General features: G+C 58.3%; 2 protein-coding genes across 2 annotated transcripts in view; both read left to right on the top strand.

The window, feature by feature from the left end:
* TBC1D10A (TBC1 domain family member 10A) overlaps nucleotides 1–24,204 on the top strand; it is a 182,184-nt gene that overhangs the window by 23,373 nt on the left and 134,607 nt on the right. The window lies entirely within an intron of this gene.
* Nucleotides 4,903–7,543, top strand: LIF (LIF interleukin 6 family cytokine). Its single transcript, XM_052796903.1, has 3 exons — nucleotides 4,903–4,981; nucleotides 6,806–6,984; nucleotides 7,098–7,543. Exons 1-3 carry the CDS (start codon nucleotides 4,963–4,965, stop codon nucleotides 7,533–7,535), a joined length of 636 nt encoding a protein of 211 aa, XP_052652863.1. The 5' UTR covers nucleotides 4,903–4,962; the 3' UTR covers nucleotides 7,536–7,543.

Below are 24,204 nucleotides of genomic sequence, written 5' to 3'. Positions count from 1 at the left end.
GGAGCGGAATCCTGCGGGCTCGGTGGCCCCGTGAGCTTGGTGTGCGTCCCTGTGTGCTCGGTGTCCCCGCAAGCTCAACGTCCCTGTGCTCAGCCCCGTCCTCGTCCCTGCTCTCTCGGTGTCACCCCATGCTTTGCCGCGTCCCTGGGCTCGCTCGGTGACCCCACGCTCCTGGTGTCCCCGTGCCCTCAGCATCCCCAGGGACCCCACGCTCGTCCCTCTGCGCTCAGCATCCCTGTACCCTCGGTGTCCCCCGTGTCCCCGAGCCGCTCGGGCCGTGCCACCGCAGCCCTGCCTCTGCTGGGCAGGGGCTCGGCTCCGGCCACCGCACTGTGACAGCGGGTGGCGGCACCCACCCCCTCCCCACTAATTTATACATTAATATTTGTGTGGTTATCGTATTTATTGAATCTTGGGGTTAATTTAATACATCCCTGCAATGGGAAGAAATATTTAAGGATGAGTTTTTAATATATAAATATCTATTTTTATGATAACTTTTTTTTTGTATCGTGTTAAACTATGAATGTAACAAGGTTTTATTTATGAATAGCAATACTTTTTGGTACTGTGAGAAGGGCGGCGCCCACCATAGGCTCGTGGCACCCCCGTATTTTTGTATAACGGCAGAAGGAAATAAAGTGTCGACCTCGGCCCGTGGGCCGCTGAGCGGTTGTGTCCGTGTGTCCAGGTGTCTGTGGGCAGAGAGGGGCTGCATTCCGGTGGCCAGGCTGTGCCCGTTGTCCTCGCCAGGACACGTGGCACGGCGTGGGATGGCAGCATGGGGTGGGATGGGACCTGGCCTGGTGTGGCACAGCGTGGGAAGTGGCATGGCACGGGATATGGCACAGCACAGTGGCACACGAGGGGATGTGGCACATGGCACGGCACAAGACGTGGCACATCACGGCGTGGCACGTGGCACATGGCACACGGCACACGAGGGGATGTGGCACATGGCACGGCACAAGACGTGGCACATGGCACGGAACGGTGTAGCACATGGCACAGCGTGGCACGCAGCATGTGACGTGGCAAAGCGTGACATCCCATGGGGTGGCCTGGCACCGCCAGGCATGTGCCATGCCACGGCGCGGCACAACCCCGCATGGCACCATGTCACACAGACCCGTGTAGCAAGCGACCCGGCACAGCCGCCGGCACGGACCGGGCCATCGCCGCAGCCAAAGCAGAGCACCACGTCCCTGCCGCTTGGCCGGAGCCTCCGTGGGGACCCGGCCACCCCGCTGCCACTGGTCCCGCTGAGTCAAAAATCCTAAGACCCAGTCATGTGGCACCGCGGAGTCACTCGTTCCCCGCCGTGTGCCGGTGCCCGCCGGGCTGCCCGGCACTGCCGTCGGCACCGCCGCCTGAGTCAGTCGCAGGGAGCATCGCCGCCGGGACGGCCACGGCCTCGCTGGCACCCGCTGCCATTTGGGGACACTCGGGGTGGGGACGATGTCACCATGAAGCAGCCCGGGCCGGCTCGCCACGCCGTGGATGACCGTGACCGTGCCACCGCCCGCCGGCTGCCATCCTCCACCAAGCCACCCGCCCGGCTCCGAAGAGGAGGCAGCTTGCATGGGCTGCGGAGGGGAGGGCACAGGTATGTGACCCCCCCCCACACACACACACGCCCCGGGACCGGTGTGGGGGGACCCCCAAACTGGGGGTGCACCCTGGGCTGAGTGTCACCGGAGGGATGCTGGCAGCCCCCATGTCCCCGTGGGGCCGGGGTCCCTCCTTGCAGGACCACCCAAGGGGACCCCACTGCCCACCCCATGCTCCTGCCTGTCCCCCCACCCCGGGAAAAGCCACCCCACGGCGGGGATGTCCCTCGGCCACCATCCCCAAAGGTGCTGCTCACCTCGCCACGGCCACGGGGTCCTCCCGCCTGGCTGGGATGGAAAGTGGTGGGGTGACACCGGTGGGGTGACACCGGTGGGGTGACACCAGTGGGGTGCAGGAGCCGGGGGGGTCAGCCCCCGGCAGGGAAACATCGTGAGTCGAAGGGGAATTCGGTCCCCATCATTATTCAGCCCCGGGCTTCCCCGGGGTGGGGGCATGGGGGCACCGGCCTTACTCACCCCATCCTCAGCACCCCCCTGCCCCTGGCACGGTCCCCCCCCCAGCAGCCCCCGTCCCAGCCCAAAACCTGCAGGACCCCCCCGGGGGAGCTGTGGTGACGGCTGAAACCTCAGTGTGTCCCCCCCCCAGCATGGGGACAGCATGGGACATGGACCCAGAGGGGACTCTGGGGTGGGGGGGGGGGGGGAGCGGCAATTATGGGACGGGGGGCAATTATGGGATGGGGCAGTTCAGGGATAGGGACGGGGGGCAATTATGGGATGGGGCAGTTGAGGGATAGGGATGGGGGGGAGCAATTATGGGATGAGGAGGGGGCAGTTCTGGGATGGGGGGAGGACAGGTCTGGGACAAGGATGGGGCGAGGGGGCAGTTCTGGGTGGGGATGGGACGGGGGGGGGCAATTATGGGATGTCAAGTGGCTAGTTCTGGGCTGGGGCAGCAGGGGGCAGCATGGGGACAGGGATGGGGCGGGGGGGGGACAGCACGGGGACAGGGTTGGGGGGTTCTGGGCAGGGGATGGGGTGGGGGGGCAGCGGTGGCGGGGGGAGCAGAGCAGCAGCATGGCAGCGGTGGCCTCAGGATGCCCTGGGCTTGTCCCCATGTCCCTGGCCAGGCTGGTGGTGGGGATGGGGGGGACAGTGGGGGGGACAACGGGGACAGCAGGCAGCAGTGTCACTGCCTTCTCCCCAACCTGCCCCCAGCTCCGCTCCTGGGATCCCCAAAACAGGGACACTCCACAGGTTCCCAGCCCCGCAGCCCCCTGCTCCCTCCGACAGGGAGGGTTGGCCCCCACCGCCACCCAGCCCCTTCCCACTCCCTCCTTGGGAGCTACTGGGACCCCCCCCCCCATGTCACCATCTCGCCAGGCTCCTGCATCACACCTTTCCTGCTGCCTGTCTCCATAGGGCATCCGTGCAGGATCCCTGCGGGGCCATTCCTGCTACCAAAGGGATTGGGAAAAGGGGTTTTCCTGGGCATCTCCCACCCCCCTGCATCTCCCCTGTCCAGCCTGCCCGGACCAGGGATTTGGATTTTCCTGCTGGAGCATCCTCCCCTGCAGAGCAGGGACACACAACCCCCCACCCCCTTTCTATCCCCACTGCTAGAAAATCTATTATCAATGAAACCCCAAAGCCTTCTCCAGCTCTGGGACACCGGCCTGGTCCCGGGCAGCCCTGGGCTGAGTCACTGCTGAGAAATTCAGGGCAAGGGCAGAAAATGGCAAAGCTGTGGCAATCCCTGCACATAAACCCCCCCGCCAAGGACATTCCCTAGTGCTATTAATTAAGAAATGCCAATTCCTCAGCTAATTAATTGCCATCAGGCCATCAGATATCCGTCAATATGTGATGTGCTGCTCACTGCACCCCAATAAAACCAGGTGTGAGGCTGCGGGGGGTGAGACGGGGCTCGTCTTCCCCAGCCTCCGCAGCCCCCTTGCTCCCCATCCCCATGCCCGCTCACTGCCTGGCGTCCCAGTAAGACCAGACTGGGCTGAAATGGGCTTTGGCTGCTGGGGCATCAATGCCACCTGGTAAACCAGGCTGGTCCCCAGGTTCATGCATGGGGAAACTGAGGCAGGCAGCAGCTAAAAGTGACCAATTCACCCTCCCCAGCACGGGGGGGGGGTCCTTGTGTCCCCCCTCAACGTGTCACCCCCTGCCACAGGGGACGGCCAGGGTTGTGGCAGCTCTTGCATCACCGTTCCTCGACTGTCACCTCAGCGGGTTCACGCTGCCAGCACAACCAGGGCACAAACTTGCTAAACCTGATTAAAAGTTTCAGCTCAGCCGTGCCCCTGGAGAGGAAAAAAATATATACAAGAAAAACAAAAGTCCCTTTAACCTGTTTTTCACCCAAATCGGGGAGCAAACAGCCCGGCAGCGTCCCAGCCCCCACGGGACCCCCGTGAAGGATTGACCCCCCCGCTCGGGTGTTTTTGCTCCCACGCTGATTTTAGCCCTTTGCCAACCAGCCCAGCACCCTCCTGCCTGCACCCTGCCTGCGCCAGGCAGGGGGACAGCCCTGCCGACGGAAGGGTTAAACCTGGGGGGGGGGGGGCTGGTCCAGCCTCTCCCCGCTGGGTGGGTTTGTCCTTTTTCCTAGAGAAAACCCACCCTTCACTTCTAATATTTTTGCCCAAAGGGATGAGCCGCCAGCGGGCCGGGGGACGCCGATGCCACCGCATCCATCCCACCATAACCGGGTGTCCCGCACCCCTCGGGGGACCCCGCCAACCGCCTCCCCGCACCTTTTATCCCTCCAAATCCCCCCCAAAACCCCAAATCTTATTCCCCCCCCCATTTTATTTTATTGACTGCTTTGGCAGCCAGCGGGGAAGCCCCAGCCAGGGGAGGGGGACCCAAGGGTGAAAGTGCTTGCGGCTCCATGAGTCATGGCACCGCGCTCACCGTCATGCCTCAACGCCATCGCCGGCACCCGCCGCCCCCCGCGACACCCCCAGACCCCACGTGCTGCCGCTCGCCTCCCTTGGCGGCTGGGGGGGGCTTTAATTCATATTCCCCCCCCCCCCCCTTTCCTTCCCACCCACTTCCCCAGCACCTCCCCGACCCCGTGCGTGAAAAAACACAAAACCCACAATCCCGGTGACATCAACTTTATCAGAAGTTTATTTCTAAGAATCATTCAGGATTTCCAAAGCCCTCGACTTCCTGATTTCCAGTTTCAATAGAAGTAACGATAGTGGTGCTGCTCCCCCCCCGCGTCCCCCCCTCCTCCCCTTTCTTACAACACAGGCTGGCTGCCGGACCGGTATATAAACCCCGAGAAGTCCCCCAGTATGAACATGAATTTCTGAAAACTTCCTCTGCCAACACCAATCTCTATTAAGTCACTCCCGGGACGCGGCTCACAATGAAGTTCGTGCCGGCAGGTAAAAAAAAAAAAAAAAATCAACTTTGGGGAAATTATTTCCCCTTCTCACCCCTTTTTTTCCTCTTCCCCACCCCCTTTTCCCGGTGATGCTCGGGTACAGGCGGGTCCCGGGTCGCTGCCGCTGGAGCAAGGGCTCCCGCCACGCTACGTCCCCCCCCCCCGGGATGAGCATCTCTGGGAATTGGCAGCGGGGAGCAAAGCGCGGCGCTGGCGTGGTGCAGCCAACATCTGGACACTTATATAACTGGAAATGCTTCCAAAAAAAAAAAAAAAAAAGCAAGGGGGGGGGATCTTTTTTTTTTTTTTTTTTGGTGGGGGCTTTTTTGGCTTTTTAAAATATTTCCCCCCCTCCCGCCTCCTGCTTTTCCTCCTTCTGGGTCTCTCGATGCCGCGAGCTGCCGCTGCGTCGGGGCACCGGAGGGATGGGGAGGCTGCCAAGTGCTGGGGGGGGTGTTGGAGGGAGCGGTCGCCACCCCAGCGGCAGTGCTGGGGGGGGTCCCATGGGACAGCACCCACCCGGGACCCCCCCACCCACCCAGCCCTTGGCATACGTGGGTGCTGAGCCTCGCTCTGCCCAGCTGTGAAATGGGCAGAAGGCAGCGGCCGAGGAGGGGGATGCAGCTAGAGGGGCTTGCCGGGGGGGGGGGGGGTCAGGGCATCTGTATCCCATGGGAGCACCCAGGGCCCCGGGGGTGTGGGGAGGAAGGGTCCCCCCCCCCATCCTGCGCGGGAGGGGAGCGGCGGCAGGTCGGGGATCGCAACACGCCCAGGTAAGTCCTTTCCCACCTGGGCAGGGTAAATAAAGCAAGGCTTGGATTACCCGGCACTGGCGGCACGTCGGAGGAGCTGACAAGTGTGGGCAGCTTCGGCGTTCGTCACGGCCCGGGGACTTCGCCTGGCAGCACCCCCGTGGCATCGCACGGGGCCCCCCACCTTGCCAGGGTGCTGCCTCCGGTGGCATCCAGGTCACCCGCCGGTGGGGATCCCCCAGGGACCCCCCCCCATACCCCGGGGTACCCTTCCCCGAGGATGCAGAGGGCTCCAGAGGTGGTTTGGCCTCCCCGAGCTGGGATGCTGGTTTGGGATGGGGTGGGGGGCGTCCCCAGGGATGGGGGGGTTGGAGCACCCCGCTCTCGCCCCGTCGGTAGGAGGCCCGGGGGGGGGACACGCCGGGGCGACCCAGCTGCCGACGGCTCAAGGGTCCCCTTGTTCCGCGTCCAGGGATTTTCTGGCCGGCGTCTCCGGCAGCTGTGGCGTCTCTCCCCGGGGCTCCTCGGCGCTGCGCCCACTTCGCAGACGGGGAAACTGAGGCAGGCGGTGGGGCCGGAGGAGGGAGGGGGGGGGGGGGTATGCCGAAGGCAGGTTTCCTTGCGGGTGCCCCCGCTGAGTCAGCCGGGGCCGGGGTGGGGCCTCGCTCCCGCAGCGCCCGGCCGAGGAGGATAACGGAGGGGGAAAAAAAGCGCTTTCCATATTTGATTATACCCGACAGGTCGTCACCGGGACGGTTGCGAAATGTGGGAATGCCGCGGGGCACCCCGCCGGGAGGGGAGGCGGGGGAGCGCCTGCCGGGGGGCAGGTGAGGGGAACGGGAGCCTCAGCACGGCGGGGACGGCAAACTGGGGGGGTCTGGAGGCTACCGGTCAAGCCGGACCCCCCCTGTTTGAGCGGTGTGGGTCCCCGCTCTGGCTGGACGCCTTCCCCTTGGGTGCTGGCCTCCTTGGGGGATGCTCAGCATCACCTGGGGGGGGGGGGGCATCGTCGGCGGCACGGACCACCGCCGGCTCGGTCCCCACCGTGACGCTCGCCTCTTTTCCCCGCGCAGGCGTCGTGCCCTTCGTGGCCTTGCTCCTGCTGCAGCGGCGGCCGGTGGCCGGCCGGGCGCTCTTGGTGACCGGCCCCGGCTGCCCCGGTCATGGTTTGTGCCGCTCCAACGTGCAGGAGCAGACCCGCAGGCAGGTCGCGTTGCTCAACGCCACCGCCCAGGACCTCTTCAGCCTCTACGTAAGTTTGCTCCATCAAGTGCATGAAGGGGGGGGGAACGGCCGGGGATGGTGGCCGGGGGTGAGGGGGGGGGCAATAGGGGACGTGGGGGTGACGCTCGCCTCTCCTCCCAGCTGAAGTGCCAGGGAGAGCCGTTCAGCAGCGAGACGGACAAGCTCTGCAACCCCAGCGGCGTCTTCTTCCCCGCTTTCCGCGTCAACCGGACGAGCGAGAGGAAGGAGGTCATGGTGGCCATGTACAAGCTCTTCGCCTTCCTCAACGCCTCGCTGGGGAACATCACGCGCGACCAAGAGGAGCTCAACCCGACGGCCAAGGAGCTCCTCGACCGGCTCCACAACACCACCAAGACCACCCGGGGCCTCATCTCCAACCTCACCTGCCTCCTCTGCAAGAACTACAACGTCTTCCAGGTGGACGTCAGCTACGGGGAGAGCTCCAAGGGCAAAAGCGCCTTCAAGAAGAAGCAACAGGGCTGCCAGGTGCTCAGAAAGTACGTGCAGGTCATCGCCCAGGCGGCCCGCGTCCTCCTACCTCATCTCAGCCCCCCGTGAGCGCCCGCCCCGGCTCCTCTGCCTCCCCCCCCCGCCACCGGCCGTCCCCCCACCGCTGCCTCCTCAACTCCCGCCTTCCTATTTATTACCCCGGACCCTGCGCCGGCCCCATCCAGCCCTCCGGTAATTTATTTGCCCCTTGGGGTTGAGGCGGGGGGGGGGGTGAACGTTGCCGCCTGGCGTGTCCCGGGCAAGAGCAGAGCTGGGGCCGGCATCCAGCAGGACGAGGCGGCGTTATCCCCGAGGTTGCTCCCGGGGCGCGGGCTGATCCCGGGATGTGCCGTCCCCGCGCTCCCGTGGGGCGCGGGGAGCTGCGAGGGGCTGGCGGCGGGGCCGGACTGTGTCCCCCGTGGCTGGTCTCCTCCATCACGGAGGGCAACCTGACGGACGTCTTCGAGCATCGTCCGAAAGCCTCCGCTTGCCTGGGGAAAAAGGATTGGGATGCTGCAGCTGGCAGGGACAAGGGGACACGCTCCCCCCGCACATTTTTGGGGCTGGGCTCCCCCACAAGGAGCCAAACTGAGGGTACTGGGGTGGCCGCGGCGGCCGGGGCTGGGTCCCAGCCAGCGGCTGCCCCCACCGGGGAGCATCGTCGTCCCCCCACCGCCAGCGCGGGCACGGCGGGACGCAGAGGGCCCGTCCGTCCCCTTCGGAAAAAGCGCTTTTCCCATCGGAAGGGCTCTGAATGTACTAGCGGCCAAGGGCTGGGCTTCGCACGGCCGAACGCGGCCCCGGCGCGGGGACGTGGGGACGCGGGGACGCGGGGACGTGGGGACGGGCCCCAGGCCGGTGGCAGGAGGCGCTGGCTCGCTCCTGGCACCAGAGCGGGCTGCGAGGGTTATTTATTGCCTCGGTGGAAAGCCCAGCATGCACTGAGTGCTCTGACCTGACTTTTAATAATGTTATTAATAATAATAATTAATAATAATTAATAACAAGATTTGCGGTAATATATATATATAGAATTCTATTTAAATATTTATTTTTTTATACTTCTTTTCCCCCTTTTTTTAAATAAACCAACAGAAATGGACTGTATTCCGCTCCTCTTTGCTGGGTTCCCTTCGCGCTCACCCTCAAACACCTCTGCTTCTCCCCCGGAACACCCTCGGGGCTGTCCCAAAACCCCCTCAAGCATCGCTGTGGGCTGGGGGCCACTGTCCCCTGTCCCCTTGCTGCTTCTTCCCTTCCAATCTCCTATGGGATGGCTAATTGCAAAGGCATTTTCCCTGGGGGATGCTTAAATCACACTCTCCGGCTGCTCAACAGCACTGGGAGGGTGCGGGGACCATCAAGGTACGGGGAGCATCGTGGCGTGGGGACCATCACGGTGCGGGGAGCGTGGTGGGGCAGGGAGCCCCGCTCTGGCAATGCCGGCGGTGCCTGGGGGGTACGGGGAAACGCCGAAGCCGGCTGGGAAGAGGCAGAAGGAGGCGAGCGAGGGTGTGCGGGGGGAGCCAAATAAAGTTGCAGCCACTTCCCAGGCAGCCCTGGGAGAGGCTCGGCAAAGCTTCGCCGGGGCCAAGACCACCTAAGGCTCCACCAGCGCCCCGGTCCTCCGTGAGTGTCTCGGATGGGGCCGTATTGGTTAACAAGAGGCTGATTATACAGGAGACGTTGGAGCAGGATGATGAAATTTTCCTCCTCCTCCAGAGCCCTTGGGCCTCTGGCCAAACCTCCCAGGCATGAGACAGCAAGCGGATGAGCTAAGATCCTGTGTGATCATCTCTCGTGTCTCGGAGGAGCCCTGACCAAAAAAATCATCACAAAAATTCAAAAGTTCCCCCCCCCAAAACCCCTCTTTCTCTGCCCCGCCGGGTCACGCTGCCCAGTTGTGTCCCCCGGCTCCTACGGGAGGTTTCACAGCATCGGTTTGCCCCCAAAACGGCATCGCCGTGAGCCGCCGGTGATGTCTTGTGCCACGCCAGCGGTGACGGCAGGGGGAGCGGTGCCCAGCTCCAGCCCAGCCCTGCCGTCCCTTCGTGGCAGGGACTGAGCCCCAAAACGGCACCGGCTTCCCTGCTCCATGGCGGAGGCACCCGGGGACATCCCTGGATGCCATGGTGGGTCCCCAGGCGCCGCGTGGCTTTCTTCCATCATCCCATCCTGCCACCGGGGAAGGGACCCTGGGTGTCCCCTGTGCCGCTGCCCTGGAGGGTGCCCAGGATTGCAGCCCATTTGTGGGGTCCATTTCCAGCCTGCCCCGTGAGATAAGGTGTCCTCAAACCGATACGAGCCCCTCCAAAACGCAGGGATGGGGCAGGGAGCAGCGGCAGCCTCGGAGGGGAAAGCACCATCCGTTTGGGACGGGCATCACGCAGCAGGGCCAGGTCCTGCAGCGCATGCTGGCACCGTGACGGCTGCCAAGGTCACCAACGTCCCCGCAGCTGGGGACACCCGGGTGGCCCCGTGGCTATTGCTACTGGGCCGTCGTATGGCCAACATCCCATACGCTGGAAGTCCAGGGCTGGACATCCAGGCTGAGCCCATCTGCGTGTAAATATCCACACCTCATCCCCGCCGGGGATGTGGCAGGTGCCCAGGGATGCCACCGACCCGTCCCCGGGGGCTCAAGGGGTGGCAGCGGCCGGGGGCTCAGGTCACGGTCAGCGGGGCCGGGAGCTGGGCTGGGGACAAGGTCCTGCACAGCAAGCGCAGCAGCGAGGAGCTGTGCACATCTGGATTTCTCACGCTTGCGTTCAACGTCCCTCCTCAACCAGATGGCAAAAATAAATAAATAGAATAAATCAGAGCCTCCTGACATAAATTGGGAACTCACGCCCGGGCTCTGCGTTTCATGAGTCTCCCTGGAAGACAGTCAAACGCAGGCGAGGACAATGGGTTCACTTCTCCCCTGTGTCGGGTCATTCCCAGTTAAGGCTCATTAGTGGCGGGCGGGGGATTAACTCTTCCTTCCCTGGAAACGCAGCTCGCCCTGAAGCGTGGACAAAACCCTAAAATTCCAAAAAACCCCCATCCTTCCCCCTAACCCGGGGGTTTTGGGGTCGGGGCTGGAGGCGGCCCCCAGCTCGTGCCATCGCCCCGGCTCCTGCGAGCCAGGACGGGTCGCCCCATGCTCAGCGGACATCCCAAACTCGGGGGAGATGGAAAGGGCTTTCAATGACCTCAGCCAGCGGCCGATCCCACCCAGCCGGCGCTCGGGGGAAGCGGGCCAGCCCCGTGAGCCGGACCGCGAGCGCCAGGGATGAACCTTCGCTGCGGCTTCCCCGGCGGGACCCCCGTTAGCGGTTCCCCTTCGGCCCCGGGAGCGGAGAAACGATTTTGGCTGGGGCGAGAGCCAGGGCGGGGGGCTCCGGGGAGCCGTTCGTTGCGACGGGAGCGATGCCCGCGCCCCGATAACGGAGCGGTCTGACCATCGGCGCGCGGCCGGCCCCGAGCGGCGGGTCAGGGCTGCCTTCGGGGAGCGCGGTACGTGAGGAGCCGCTCCTGCCCGCGGTGAAGTCAGTGCCGCTGCCTGGGTGTGACTAACTGACCTCAGACCTTGGCCCCGCGGCGTGGATCATGTGCTAACCGACTCCGCGCGCAACCCGGCCGGACGGGTCCACGCCGCTGCCCCCGGGGCCACCGGCCAGACCAGACTTGCCCGTCCGCGGGCTGCAGGTGCGATGCTGGGGCACCAGCAGCTCCGCATCCCCCCCGTGGGCATCCCACCTTCCCCCGCGTCCACCCAGGCTGGGGTCGGACCCGTCGGTGCCCACCTCCCCATCCGGGAGGTCCTCCTAAGGCTCGATATTCGGGACACGCGTTGGGCCGGTCACCATTTCCCCGGCAGGCCCCCGACCCCAAGCTGGGTCCCAGCGGGTCCCCGAGGAGGGGAACATCGCGTCCAAAGGGCCGGCCGGCAGCTCTTCCTCACCGTCTCAGGCTGGCTGCCGGCCCGAGCACGGAAAGAATTGCCGAGCCCATCTGAAACGCATTCGTCCCTGGGCACTGTTGCTGCAATAGCAGATGCTCCCGCGGGTCCCTAACCACATCACAGCTCAGCGGCGCGGGAACCGCACGTTCGCATGGGAAGAAACAGCCCTTGCCCCGAACGGCTCAAACTCTTAATTGGAGACCAACCGTAACAAATAAACAAGACAATGGGCTGGAGGCGAGATGAACGCAACCTCTGTCGCAGGACCCGGCTCTGAGAGTCGCCTCCGTGCCCGGCGGGGGACTTGGCACCGGCCGGCAAGAGCCAGGGGGAGGGCAGGGGCCGGATCCGGACCCCCCGGCAGAGCCGCTCGCCGTGTGACACCGCTGGAGCTCGGGGCTGGCTCGGGAGCTGGATGACACATCCCCAGTGGTCCCCCGAGACCCTTGTCGGCAGCTTTGCTAAGCAAGTGTTTAGTCTCACGGTGAGCGCGCTTGGAGCGGGGTCAAATCCAGCCCTGGCAGAGCTGCTGGAGAGGCCTCTCCTTGCCACAGCCCACTTCGGAGCCGGCTGGGGAACCCCCCTACGCCTTGCTCAGGGCTTAGGGGACCCTTCTCCATCACCTCCCGTCAAGGACGGGACATGCTGCCTCGTCTTTCGCCCGGGGGGGGGGCCGGACCCGGGTATCTGACGGCGGGGGTTATCTCAGCACAGCTATCGCCATCAAACAGAAGACGGGGAAACTTCCGCAGCTGCGGGTGCTCTCGCCACCGATGGAGGAGCCTCGATAAAGCGCTCAGCACCCCGACCAGACCCCGATAAGACGCGTAGCATGCAGAGCACCCAGGCGGCAGGGTCAGGAAGGAAGCGAACGCCCCAGCTCTTCCATCCCCGCTCTGCTCAGGGTCTCATGCGACGTTGAGTCTCCCTTGCAGACTGTGAGCCCAAAGCCCAAAATGCAACAGGACCTCTGGGGCTGAAGCCATTTGAGGTGCATCTGCTTAACAAAGGCATTTCAGATGGCCCGAACCTACGTAGCCCCTGGCCGGGGAGGGTTAAAATCAGGGCTCAGGGGGAAGATTTCTTTTTCCCAAGGAAAGGGAGGGCACTTGGGGAAGAGGCAGAGAGCTGGCAGGGATAAGAGTTGGGAACCAAGCCCCGAGCAGGCTCCTGGAGAAACGGGCATCACTGGGAAAGACCCACCAGGATGGTGGGGATGGTGGGGAAGGACCAGCCCCGGGACCAAGTGGGAGCCACGACAGCTCCCTGGGGTCCCCAGAGCCAGGGTGGCACGGCACGGCCGAGCGGGCACACGCCACTGAAGCCCCCCGTGCCCCTCCTGCTGCCACAGCTTGCTGTCCCTGGCCCTGGAGAGCAAAGGGGGTTGTGCCATCTTTGGCTGCACATCAGCACGGCTCTGCGGGAAGATGAGCCCTTTGCCATCATTTTTCCTACCAAGACAGACAAAAATTCAGAAAATTAGCAAAAGTAGTGGAGATTCCTGCAGAAACAGCGAAAATGGAAAGCAGAGATTTCTTTCGCTGTTAAAAGGGAGATGGCAGAAGAGACCAGCCGCGACTGAGACCAAATTTGCCCATCTCTGAAGTGTCCACTTGCTCTTTGCTCTCCCCAAGCTCTCCGACCTCCTGGGAGCGGCAGCACCTCCAGCCCAATGGCACCATGGGGAGAAAGGGAGATGCTCCCAGCTAAAACTGGTGGGATGCCTGACCCTATAGCACCTTGCTCACTACCTCCACCGTGTGCCACCCAACCCCAGCAGGACCCCACCACTGCGGACCCCCAGCCCACAGCAGCAGCAGGGCAGCGATTGAGCCCCCCATGGGCACCCTGCCATCCCCCCCGAGCTTGGCTGCACCTCCCTCAGCTGGGTGCTAAGCTCGCCGCAAGGATGCCAAGCATCTCCTCCGGCTTTAGCTGCATCTGAGATACTTTTTAGGGCCAGAAGAGTTGACATGTTAATTTACTGCAACAAAATGAAGTGCATTGACAGTGCTAACCCAGCACAGGTCACGCTCTCCTTTCCCCAGCAACTGGTTCTTTGAGTCTCGTTTCCTAAGAAAACAAGGTGTGCGTGCAATCCCGCCGGGCGAGCGTGTGCGCGCCGGCGGCTGCCAACCAAATTTGACTAAGGGCCCGAGGCTCCAGAGATAGGAGGTTCCTACACGTCTTGTGAAGACAGCAGCAAGCCCCAAACGAGCCCCCACAGCAGCAGGGAAGCTGCAGCATGAACCCAGCCTTTACCAGCCACCGGAGACTCTCCTCCTCCGCAGCTGGGGCGCCGTGAGGCACGAACCTGCCGAGAACGACGCGCCTGACTCATTCGTCTGCTCCTAGAAAGATTTCTGCTTACTTTTTTTCCTGGCCTGGCATTTCCCACACGGGCTCTGTGCATGGCTGTGGGGCAGGGAGGGCAGCGTTGGGTGGGCGAAGCCCTTCTCCTCCTGGCATCCATGGTGAGATGCCCGCCGGGCTCCGGGATGGGGCTTTCCATGCGGAAGATGTGGTCACCCCATCTTGGTGATGCCAAACACCCCACCTCGGTGCTGCTGTACGTCAGCCTTGTGTGGGGCAGCAGTGGCTCTCCCCGGTGCTCGTCACCCCGGCACCACCGGTCCCCAGGGCACCAGGAGCCACAGCCCCTCGAGGACCAGGTTTTACCACCCCCGGGGGGCAAAAAGTGAAAGGTTCTCTCCTTTTCTAACCCTGCTGCAATTAATATTAAAGCTTTTTTCACCCCTTCTAGCGTGCCTGGGCAGAGGGGACCAGTCTGGCTCTCAGTGCCGGCAGGGAGAGCTGCGCAGCTCCGACCCCGGGTGCATCCTCGCATGCTCGCCTCGCAGCCAAGTCTGGGAGGAAACAAGCCCCAGCTGTGCCTCTTCGCAGCTACTGTGACCGGGATCTTCCCCCAAAAGGTCTCGGACAAGCGGCGGGAGGGACCTGCCCCATCGCCCGGGAGCCGGGGCAGAACAAGCTGCGCTTCACAGCTCGGAGTTGCAAAGTGCAACAGGCTCCTCGCTCCCCACGCCGAGCTGGCGGCATCGCCGTCCCACCGCGCCGCAACCTGTTAAAAGCAAAGATAGCGCAGGTCCCGTCCCGCGTCCCCGAGGCTGGTTTCGCACACGGGTCTGTTTACATCTCCCCATGGCGGCCCGCATCTGTGTTTATGTGTGTGTTTCCGTATGTGTGTGTGTGGCTCTGTGTGTGTGGCGGGGTTTCTGGGTGTGTATGGGTGTCTTTTCGCATTGGGCTTTCAGCTAACCTCTTAGAAAATGAAAACAAGCCTGGAAGCCTGGCAGCTGTTCCCCGAGCCCAGCTCCAGCGCCGCTTCCAGACAGACAGTAACCGCAGGGCTGATGACCGAGCACACACGCTTCCCTTCAGGCCTTCTTAATTGCGCCGTCAGATATTCTGAAACAAAGGAAATTAAAGACTATACTGATAGCAATAAATATGTCACGGGAGCAATAAGAGGCAGTCGGCTCCCTGGGTGTCTGGGAACCGGCGGCAGTGGTAGCGGTGGGAGAAGGGGCTCGTGGAGCCGCCGGAGCCGTGGCCACGGGACCAGGCTTGGCCAGGACTCTGCCGAAAGTTGGGTGGGCATTGGCAGCGCCGCTGACCCCGGGAGAGGCCTGGGAGGGCTCCAGCACAGGCGCGGGCCAGCGATGGCCACGTTGGATTTCTCATGGAAACTTGCGTAGGATCTTGCCAGGTCCCAGGATTTTTTTTTTTTTTTCCCTTGCCTTTGCCCAGATTTTCTCTAACCAGCTCCTCTGATTTCCTCCAGCTGCCTGCATGCGAGCGCTGCACAGCAAACACCCGGAGCGAGCCGGCAGGAGAACTGCCGATGTTGTCCCAGCGGGCACATGGCCGGTGGCATCCAGCCGGAGGTAACCGCCGGGCACAGGTTCGGTTACCGGCGCAGCCGGGGTGACGGCAAGGTGTCGGCGCAGGTTTAGGGACTGAGCTGGATGGGGACCACTGAAATGGTGCCGGAGGATGGGAAAGCGGTGGGAAGCAGGGCTGGCACCAGCAGGTTTCAAAGCACGGATGAGTGTGATCTGGCAGCGACCGCGGCAGCAGCCGGCAGGGCACGGGAACCCCTCTTCCCCCAGCCGCCAGCTCATGGGATGATTTGAACACTTCAGGAAAGCCCTGACCCAGCCGGCACGGGAAACACAGCCTGCCAGAAAGGATGGAAAAGCCCAGCGCTTGCTTAGCCTGGAAAAGGTGGGGTGGGAGTTGCAGGGGCTGTGGCGGAGCCAGGCAGAGCAATCTGTTATCCGTCAGCAGAGGGTGGGACGATAAACCCTGGGCTTCGACCAGTGAGAGACGTTTAGGGGAGTTTTTCCTACGGCCAGGCTGGGGATGCGCTGGGTTTGCTGCCTGTTGAAGAGCCCCAGGAAGAGGCAGGACGGGGATGCAAAGCAGGCAGCTCGCTCCCACGGAAGAGCCGCTCGCCGCAGCATCTTGGAGCATCGGTCCCCAATTCCACAGACTTTCTCCCACCCTCAACTTCCTGGCCGGGATGTGCAACCGGTTTGGTTGAGAGCGGACGGAGGCGACCGCCGCTCGGAGACGTCGAGGGGAAGGGGTTGAATTCAGGCAGCAGAATGGGTTTGCTGGTCTAAATCCCTTCTGGAGCCGGAAGGTTTTTTTGGCTTCCTTACAGCAGTGTCCAGCCTATTGTGGGAAAGCACTGAGCACCGATCACCACTTTTTGCCTCTGCTAAAGGCAGTGTCACAAGGTTCGCAGAGGGGCTGGGGAACCAAGTCATTTTTGGATGAAAAACATCTTTTCATAACCACAGGGGAGGAGGGACCCAGCTGGGCAGAAAACACAGGCAGGGTAGTTCCCTAGAAATATCCAAACTCCTCCAAAAAATAACCTGGGGTAATAACTCTCCCCACCCAGCCCTCCCCAGCCCCATGTGCACCCGGCCGGCTGGCCGGATTCATCCCACTCTTATCTCCAAAATCCCCTCGCTCTCCTGACCCTGCTAGTCACCCCTTTTGGGACAATTTCTGCAAAGTTCATTCGGGGCTGGTCCAAAAGGCGGCGAGGCAGCCGGGGTGCCCCCGAAGCCTTTTTGCTGATGGGCACATTGCTGGGGCAGCATCGGAGGGCGAAGGCGCTGCAGCTTCCCTTCCCGGGAGCCGGAGGGGAAGGAAATGCGGCCGAGCCAGGGCTGGCGGTGGCCCGCGCCGCTGCCAGGAGCGGTTCAACGCGCTGGCAGCCACTTCCTCTGCTCCGAATTGCGAAGCCGCTTCCTCGGGGCGCCGCAGGCAGCTGGCGGGGAGGAACGGGCCGCCGCATGCGGGCGGGCGGTGGATGCTCCATCCCAGCCCGAAACACCCGGCCAGTGGTGACCTACCATCCACACCGGGATGTGTGGATGCCAGATGCAAGCGTGGCCCCGTGGGGGGGGGGGGGTCAGCCCGCAGCCCTCAGTGCAATGTGCTGGGAGACATCCAGACCCGCTCGCGAGCTGGTGCTGGCACAGTTAACTTTCACACCCTGAGCCTGGTCTAGAGCACAGGATTTTGGTCTAACCATGAAGCATGTCAACATCGAGCAAGTGGCAACCCCGAGGAGCAGGGCAGGAGGGAGGCACCGTGTGAAACGCTGCTGTTCCCTGGAGTTCAGGCACCTCTCAGCCCTGAAGGGCGGTTGCTTTTGGGGAAAAGAGCGGAGGAGGCTGTTTGGTGCTGCCCACCCTTGATACAGGGACACAGCTGAGTGCCCGGGTCCATGAGGATGGTTCCCTCCCGGCAGCGTGCCACACCACGGGGAGGATGGGAAGAGCAAGGCAGCTTCTCCTGTTTGACTCTAGATGGGAGAGCACCGGGAAGCAGAGCAGCTTGAGTGAAGGGAAATCCAAGGTCCTCCTGCCTCTTTTCAAGGCTGTTCATGCATTTATTTCCCTGGGTAGAACGTCTAGCCCAAAAGCCCAAGGGCGCAGAGCCACCTCGCTCCCGACACACCAAGGAAGCCACGCTACTGCTGCCTGCCGCAGGGCTGGACCCGCTCTGCCCCATCAATGGAGCAGGCTGCGGCCCCGCAGTCCCACACAGCCTGGTGATTTCCATATTCCCCTTTGTCTTCCCCAGGTGAGTCCCTGAGAAGGAACTTCCCACCAAGAACAGACTTGCCTTGCTTCCAGCAAAGGGGAATCTGCACCCTCGCTTTGCTTAAGAATTTGCTCTTACTCAGAAGGCATCAAGGCTTCTTTGTAACCTCCTGCCTACCAGGGGGGCAGCTGTCGTGGCTGGCCTCCCTCTTCCTCCCAGCCCACGCAGATGGGTTCAGTTCCTTGCAAAAAGCTGCCTGTTCATGTGTTTTCTTAGCAAAGGTATGTTCCTTGGCTGCGGGAACAGCAGCAAAAGAGCAGGTGGGCCGCCAAGAATGAAGAACGTTTTTCCCTCCTTCCTCGGCTTAAGTATGTCAGCACAGCCCTCGCCGCGTCCTGGAAGCAGAAGGCTGGACCCGGGGGAAATTTATCACCCTCCTTTGCCTGCCGTCTTCTTCAGACGATGCCGGTAGATAAGGCTCAAAAATCTGTCCCCCGAGTGCAGCGCGGCTCCCAAAGCGCCTCATGGGAGGGTCCTCCCACAAATTCTCCGCAAGCCAGTTTTTTCAGCAGAAAACTGAGTTTCTGAGGAGTGGGAAATAGTCACCGAAAACACCTGAAGACGACCCAAAGCTCAGACCCCTGAACGATTCCCATACATTTTCATTCCATCTTTGCTCTGCTGTTACACGTCAAACCGTCTTCTTGCCCACCTCGCCCCAGCCTCGCACCCACCCGATGATGATGCTCGCACAGGGATGGGCAGGCGCAGGGTGGCCCATACACACCTCCCGGGAATGCTGTATACACTGCAGGATTTATGGGGATCAACTCTAATCTCCGGGATCACCAAACCCAAGGAAAGTGACTCTTTCTTTCTCAAAAGGCTGCAGAAATACTGCAGTCAGCAAAATTCTTGTCCTTCCTGCACCAGTAAGTGATGGCTAAACCTTATTTTAGATCAAAGGAAGACAGGAACGGCCAGATCAGAACTAAAGCCCATCCAGCCAGTCTCGGCCTCTGGCAGTAACTCACACCAGATGCTCCAGAGGAAGATGCAAAGCCTCCTCGGTGCGCAGATGCAAAATAATCTGCCCGTGCATGACTTCTCATCATCCCATACAAGGGCACAGAAGCAAGTCCACTGGCTTTGCTATTCAAGACCAACGTGATGTGGATGGGTATTCACACCAGCTCATTCATAGACCAACATTAGGGGGGGAACGTCCCTCTACAGATAACAGAGAAAGAGAGATGAAAGACTTCCCTCAGAGTGATTCAGAAGAAGAGTCCATCTCTGCTCTGAATCATCCTGGGAAAGAGCTGATCTCTCTTCATTGACCAAATACGGTGTTTAGGGCCTTTGGCCTTCAGCTAGACCCCTCAAACACCTCAAATTAGGGCGAATACACCATCAGAAAGGGTTTCAGCTTCAGCATCAATGAAACATCCCTCTATAGGGACCTCTCTTAGAAGCCTCCCTCAAATATAAAATGTCACCAGAACACACAGCTAAGGTGCAGACCACAGGCGAAAGTGAGATGGGATCCAGCAAAGAGCTGAATTTAGCAAAAACTTCATTTCCCAAAGCCCTGCTTCACAAGTCTCTCTAATAATATTCCAGATTAACAAAGGAAACTCTTAACAGAAGTCCACGCAGTATCAGATAAGCATCTGATGAGAGCACCTTGAAGAACTGAGACCTCCGCCACATCACTCCTGGCAGAGGTGTGTGACCTCAGGAGAGTCACTTCCAGTTTGAATTTAAGCTTCTCCCTCTTTATAGCTGGAATACAGATGTTCAACCTCCTTTGCAAAGAACCTTGTGATCTGTGGATGAAGTCTTAATGGAATTATTGTCGGAAAGCAGAGGAAATACCAGTTGCAAGACACTGAAAAATCCAAGTCTGCCCACGGGCAGCATTTCCTGCCACGGTGATGCACGCAGGGCTGACTACGACACAAGCAAAGCCCTCATGACGTAACGAGGAGCTCTCAGCACACTACCGTGAGATCACAGCAAGTCTGAACAACAGCCACGACACTTCAGTCCAACACGGTTTCCTCAGCTCGAGAAACCCAAGCGGCAAGGCGCTTGTGGAGCGACTTCAAAGGCATCCTGACATCAGCAAACCCACCCTTCGCGTTTCCACCGGCATGGCCGGCTGCGTTGCAGGTTCGTGGAGTTTCACACACTGTGCTCCAGGAGCAATTATCAAAGCACTTGAGTCATGAGAAGCCTCACTGACCGTTACTGAGTACTTCCTTTGTCCAACGTGGAAGGATGCCCGGGCAGAAATATCTGACTTTCACATCTAACCCTTTCCTAACAGAGCTTCTTACACAGCAAGCTCTGTTGCTGGGCTATAGGGAATTTTTGTCCCAGGCTTCTTGACGTGATCCTTTTCAGACAGAAAATCCTGACTCATGAAGCCGTGACGTTGAATATACTGCTGTGTAAGGCCTGATACAATTAGATACTTGGCATCGGCTTGCTCTTAATCCAGCCAAGGAGAATATATGCATTTTTGAGAACTGAATATTTTTATTTTCTACTTTTAAGCGACGGGCAGAGGAGGGAAGCCTTAGCAATGCCTTAGTAATGAGGGTCACCCAAATGCAGTCAATGTCTCCCACTGGATAGTTAAATAAGTGAAATGGAAAAATAATGGTTTTCCCTTTTCCTTTGCAATCAGTGGCCAAATATGCTGATTCTCTTCCGGAATGAGCAGCTGCCAATTTCAGAGAAGAAAATCTCTTGTAGCCAAGTAGCTCAGCTCTTACATGCTCTAAAACAGCCTGGGAAAGGGAAAGCCGGCCAGCCAATCGGCTAAATAATTTCTGAAAATAAGTAGGTAATGGCCCTCTGAAACACCACCAACATGGCAAATTTACTTGCAAACTGACGTCTCTTTTAAAGCAGAAAATTGACACATCTGTGTCAAATCCTTCCTTGCACTTGGACCTACTTCACAGAAGCATTGTGGGTTGACTGTGGGTCCGATTTCCAAGTCACCCGAAGCTTTCAAGCACACGAAGCTTCCCCAAACTTTGCGCAAGCAGCAAGCATCTTTGGATGAGCCCATCTGGCCTTATCTAAAATGTATAGAGATGCTGAGAGTGTTTGGGGTTTTTTTTGGATATTCCTGCCCCAAAGCCTCAGGTTAAGCTCTCTTTGCAGTACTTTGAAAATAGAAAGTAAATGCTGTCAGGCAACTGGCCCACTTCTGTTTTTTACTTCAGTGTAATTCCACTGCATCGGCAGGGAAACCAGGTAACAGCCAAACAACCACAAGCCAGAGGAAATATTTGGTTGTGTACAGGCAACTACGCTTTGTCTAGATGTCGTGCTTACCAATATCTTCCACGTGTCTGAAGTCTGCACTGATTCAGAATCTCTTTACCATGGAATAACACCAAGATTGTTTTGGGGGAGTTTTGCCATGTGCTGTGCTACAGTCTCCTGCTCCTCTTGAAGTTGGTCTACGTGGAGGTCGGTGCCAAAACAAGAGCTCCTTGCTCCTTGCCCCACACACAGCCCCTGAGCCTGTTTTCACCATTCCCCTTGCACCATTGTCAGCCCGTTGGCCATGGGGGGAGCCAGATCAGGGAAAGGTTCTGGTTGAAAACTAACCCAACAAATAGGTAGTTGACCTAAGCTTTTAGGAGAATAGGTAATGCAGTGGTCGTGAGCTACCTGTGCTGTCCCTTCCCAGCTCTCTCCTTAGGGGACACAGCTAGGAATCACCAAAGCCCAGCTGATGCCTGATCTTATGGCCTAGTAGGAATGATCAATGGCAAGTAATTGCCTCCAACGAACAAGATCCAGTCTCCAATAAATGGGGGGGAAAGATGCTGGGACTGGAGAGCTGTAGAAGAGGACAGCTGGAGATATGTGAGCAGAGCTCAGCAAAGGTCTCAGATGCCAGGGTGGAACAGCAGAGAGAAAAAAAAATAACCTTTTTTTGCATGTAAGCAGAGCTCCTTCACTCTGGAAATACTGGCCATTAATGAAACTGCATCTCACTATGCTGTTTTATTAATGCTGTGGAAGCATCTAGAAATGTCTGACAAGATCAAAGCCCTGTAATGGCATCATCTCCTGCAAGGGCTCATGAGATGTGGCTCCTGCCCCCAAAGGCCAGCGCTCTCTAGAGGGGAGGAAGAGTGGAAGGGAAGAGTGGAAGTCCTTCAACAAACCACTGAATGCCCCCACTGGGGCGTGCAGAGATGTCTCCCGCATCCCAGTGCTGTGCCTCACCCACATGGACATGCAGTTTCAATTTGCTGGTTAGATTGAACTTTTAAGAAAAAGTATTTAGGGACAAAAAGCAACTGTCCCCCTGGCTCTCCTGATGAGTCCCTGACCCGCGGCTGCATCTCTACCACCTGCTCGGGCTGACATTCACGGTTCTGAGGCTGGCAAAGGCTTGGGTAGATTCTAGCCAACTCAAAATGCCACTTTGTTTTCTAGAGACACCATTTTCCTGTGTTTTAGACAGTCTTACCCTCTGTTAGTGAAAAAAGGTCTGTGTGTGATTCAAGGTCAATTTACTGCACAAAGGACTTGGTTTCCTGTTATCAAGCCTAGACTTTCATCAGAATAAACATCCCCTCACTGCACGTCCTGTAAAGAAATACAAGCAATATGAACAGAATATATCATGACATGCTTGTAAAAGAAACCGGTACGTTATATTTGCCTGCCACGGCCCCCTTCTCCCACTGGTAAATGCTTTCTCAAAGTCCTCCAGGGCAGGTCTTGGGGGCTTTCTTGTAAATAGCAGCAACAGGCCTTGAACCTTCCTGAACTATGCTTAAGTGTATGTCTTCTCCATAACAGATCCCCTCCTTAAAAAGGTGTTAAATGCAGAGCTAAACCATTAGCTAATCAGACAAGAAAACATCAAGACGCTTGCATGGGGAATTGTTAGCCCTTCCAAAACAAACCATGCAAAGTAAATGGGGACAGCTGTATTATTTCTGTAACAACCAGACCATACCATCACTGTGTTGAATCCACAGATATTTTACAGCTAGAGTATCTTAATTCCTATTTTTCTAGCATAAAAACAACAAACTCCACAGCAAGGTATTTAGAAGACGTCACAAGGTGGCCAATCGATTCTGCATTAGAACAGTAGGTCATTGATGCTCCGGGAAATACCATACAGGCATGTCTGGCACACAGATACCCAGGGCGGCGTTTCCTATGGAAAACTCCTGTGAGACTTTGGAATCTCAGCCTCCGCTTAAAGGAAAGATATACATGCCAACCTGACTTAAATTAGCCTTGGAAACTGCTTATGGAAAATGTGCCAGCTCAGATGCAAATCCCTCTTACTTACCTCGTGATGACAACAAAAGCCTGGTGAAATTTTACTCATCCATTAACAAAAAAGACTTTGCCCAGTGACACACGTGGGTGGGATTCCAGTAGGGTGACATTATGCTTTTGGCACGAGGATCTTGGCCCCCAAGAATGGCAACCCTGTGGCATGACAAATGCAGGCACTCCACTACAGCAGGCCACAACTACATACTTTACCTGCTGACTCAAGAGGAAGAATGCAGAACCTACAAAAATTAAAGTTCCAGCCAAAATCCCGAGATGGTAATCTCATGGAACAGCTCTTCAGGTAAAGATTTAAGATTAGAATTATACCCGTGAAAATACTAGCTGATTTCTAATCACATTTACAGCAATGTATATCCAAGGTATTTCACTGGTATCACTTCAGAAATCCACTGGAGGAAAAAAATGATCGCTTAGCTCATTTGGACAGTGTTACAATATGATTTTTGTATTACCACCACAGATAGAGGTTCTTCCACACTCCATCGAAATCAATGGCAAAACTCTAACTCTCCTATTTTAAGTGTGGAAGAATCTTCATTTCTCCTCCTTCTGTGTTGTGTTTCATTTCTTCTCTCTGCTCTCCTTCCAAAACTGAAAGCAGCAGCTATCAGATCAGATGATTTCCTAGATCGCATGAGGCAGTGGAAATCCCGAAAGAATTCTGTTTTCAGGTGAAAAATGAATGTTGACACCTGTCCGTAAGATTACTGTGCAGTACCAGGGGCTGGGGTTATTTTCTTGTTGAGGACAGTGTATTTAAGGATGTGGTTGAGACAATGCATTTTCCGTTTGACTTCAGTTTGACTTTCAGTTTGAAACAGAGATACTACTCTTCTCGTTAAACACTATCCCAGAAACAAGGAACGATTTTTAGAAACACCACCAACCTGTTTGTGGCTCGGCAGGTTAAGGATATCCACATTATATCTATTAAAAAGCCTGTGGTCACAATAAAAGAGAAAGGGTTCCCCTTCTTCACTAATTTTCTGAAAAACCCTGTGAAGCATTCACTTTCTCCTTACAGAATGTTCCCAATATTCTGGTTTTTAAAGGGGCTTGTAATCTTAATTGCTGTTCGTATCTTTGGGAGATCAAAGGGAGGATGTCTGTGATTCTTTGTATTACTCACTGTTACATTAGCACAAAGATCACCTATTCATTTATTTTGGTTTAAGAGGTAACAGTCTCCTTTCACTGCATGCACATAATTACTGTAAGCATTCAGGGGACTTGCCAAATGATGCATGGGGGGAGGAGGAGAATCTTTGAAGAAAATTGTTCAAACGTAATTTAGTTCACTAATTGGCAAGGGACCGTTACTAACGAATTGCTTCTGTTTTATGT

Source organism: Harpia harpyja, chromosome 9, assembly GCF_026419915.1.
Source record: "Harpia harpyja isolate bHarHar1 chromosome 9, bHarHar1 primary haplotype, whole genome shotgun sequence".
NCBI classification, from domain to species: Eukaryota; Metazoa; Chordata; class Aves; order Accipitriformes; family Accipitridae; genus Harpia; species Harpia harpyja.
This window is presented reverse-complemented; position numbering and strand designations above follow the sequence as displayed.

Bases quoted from the DNA above. Each gene is read 5' to 3' on its own strand.
- LIF (XM_052796903.1), top strand. The intron at 6,985-7,097 runs GTAAGTTTGCTC...CTCTCCTCCCAG, and splicing joins AGGACCTCTTCAGCCTCTAC to CTGAAGTGCCAGGGAGAGCC.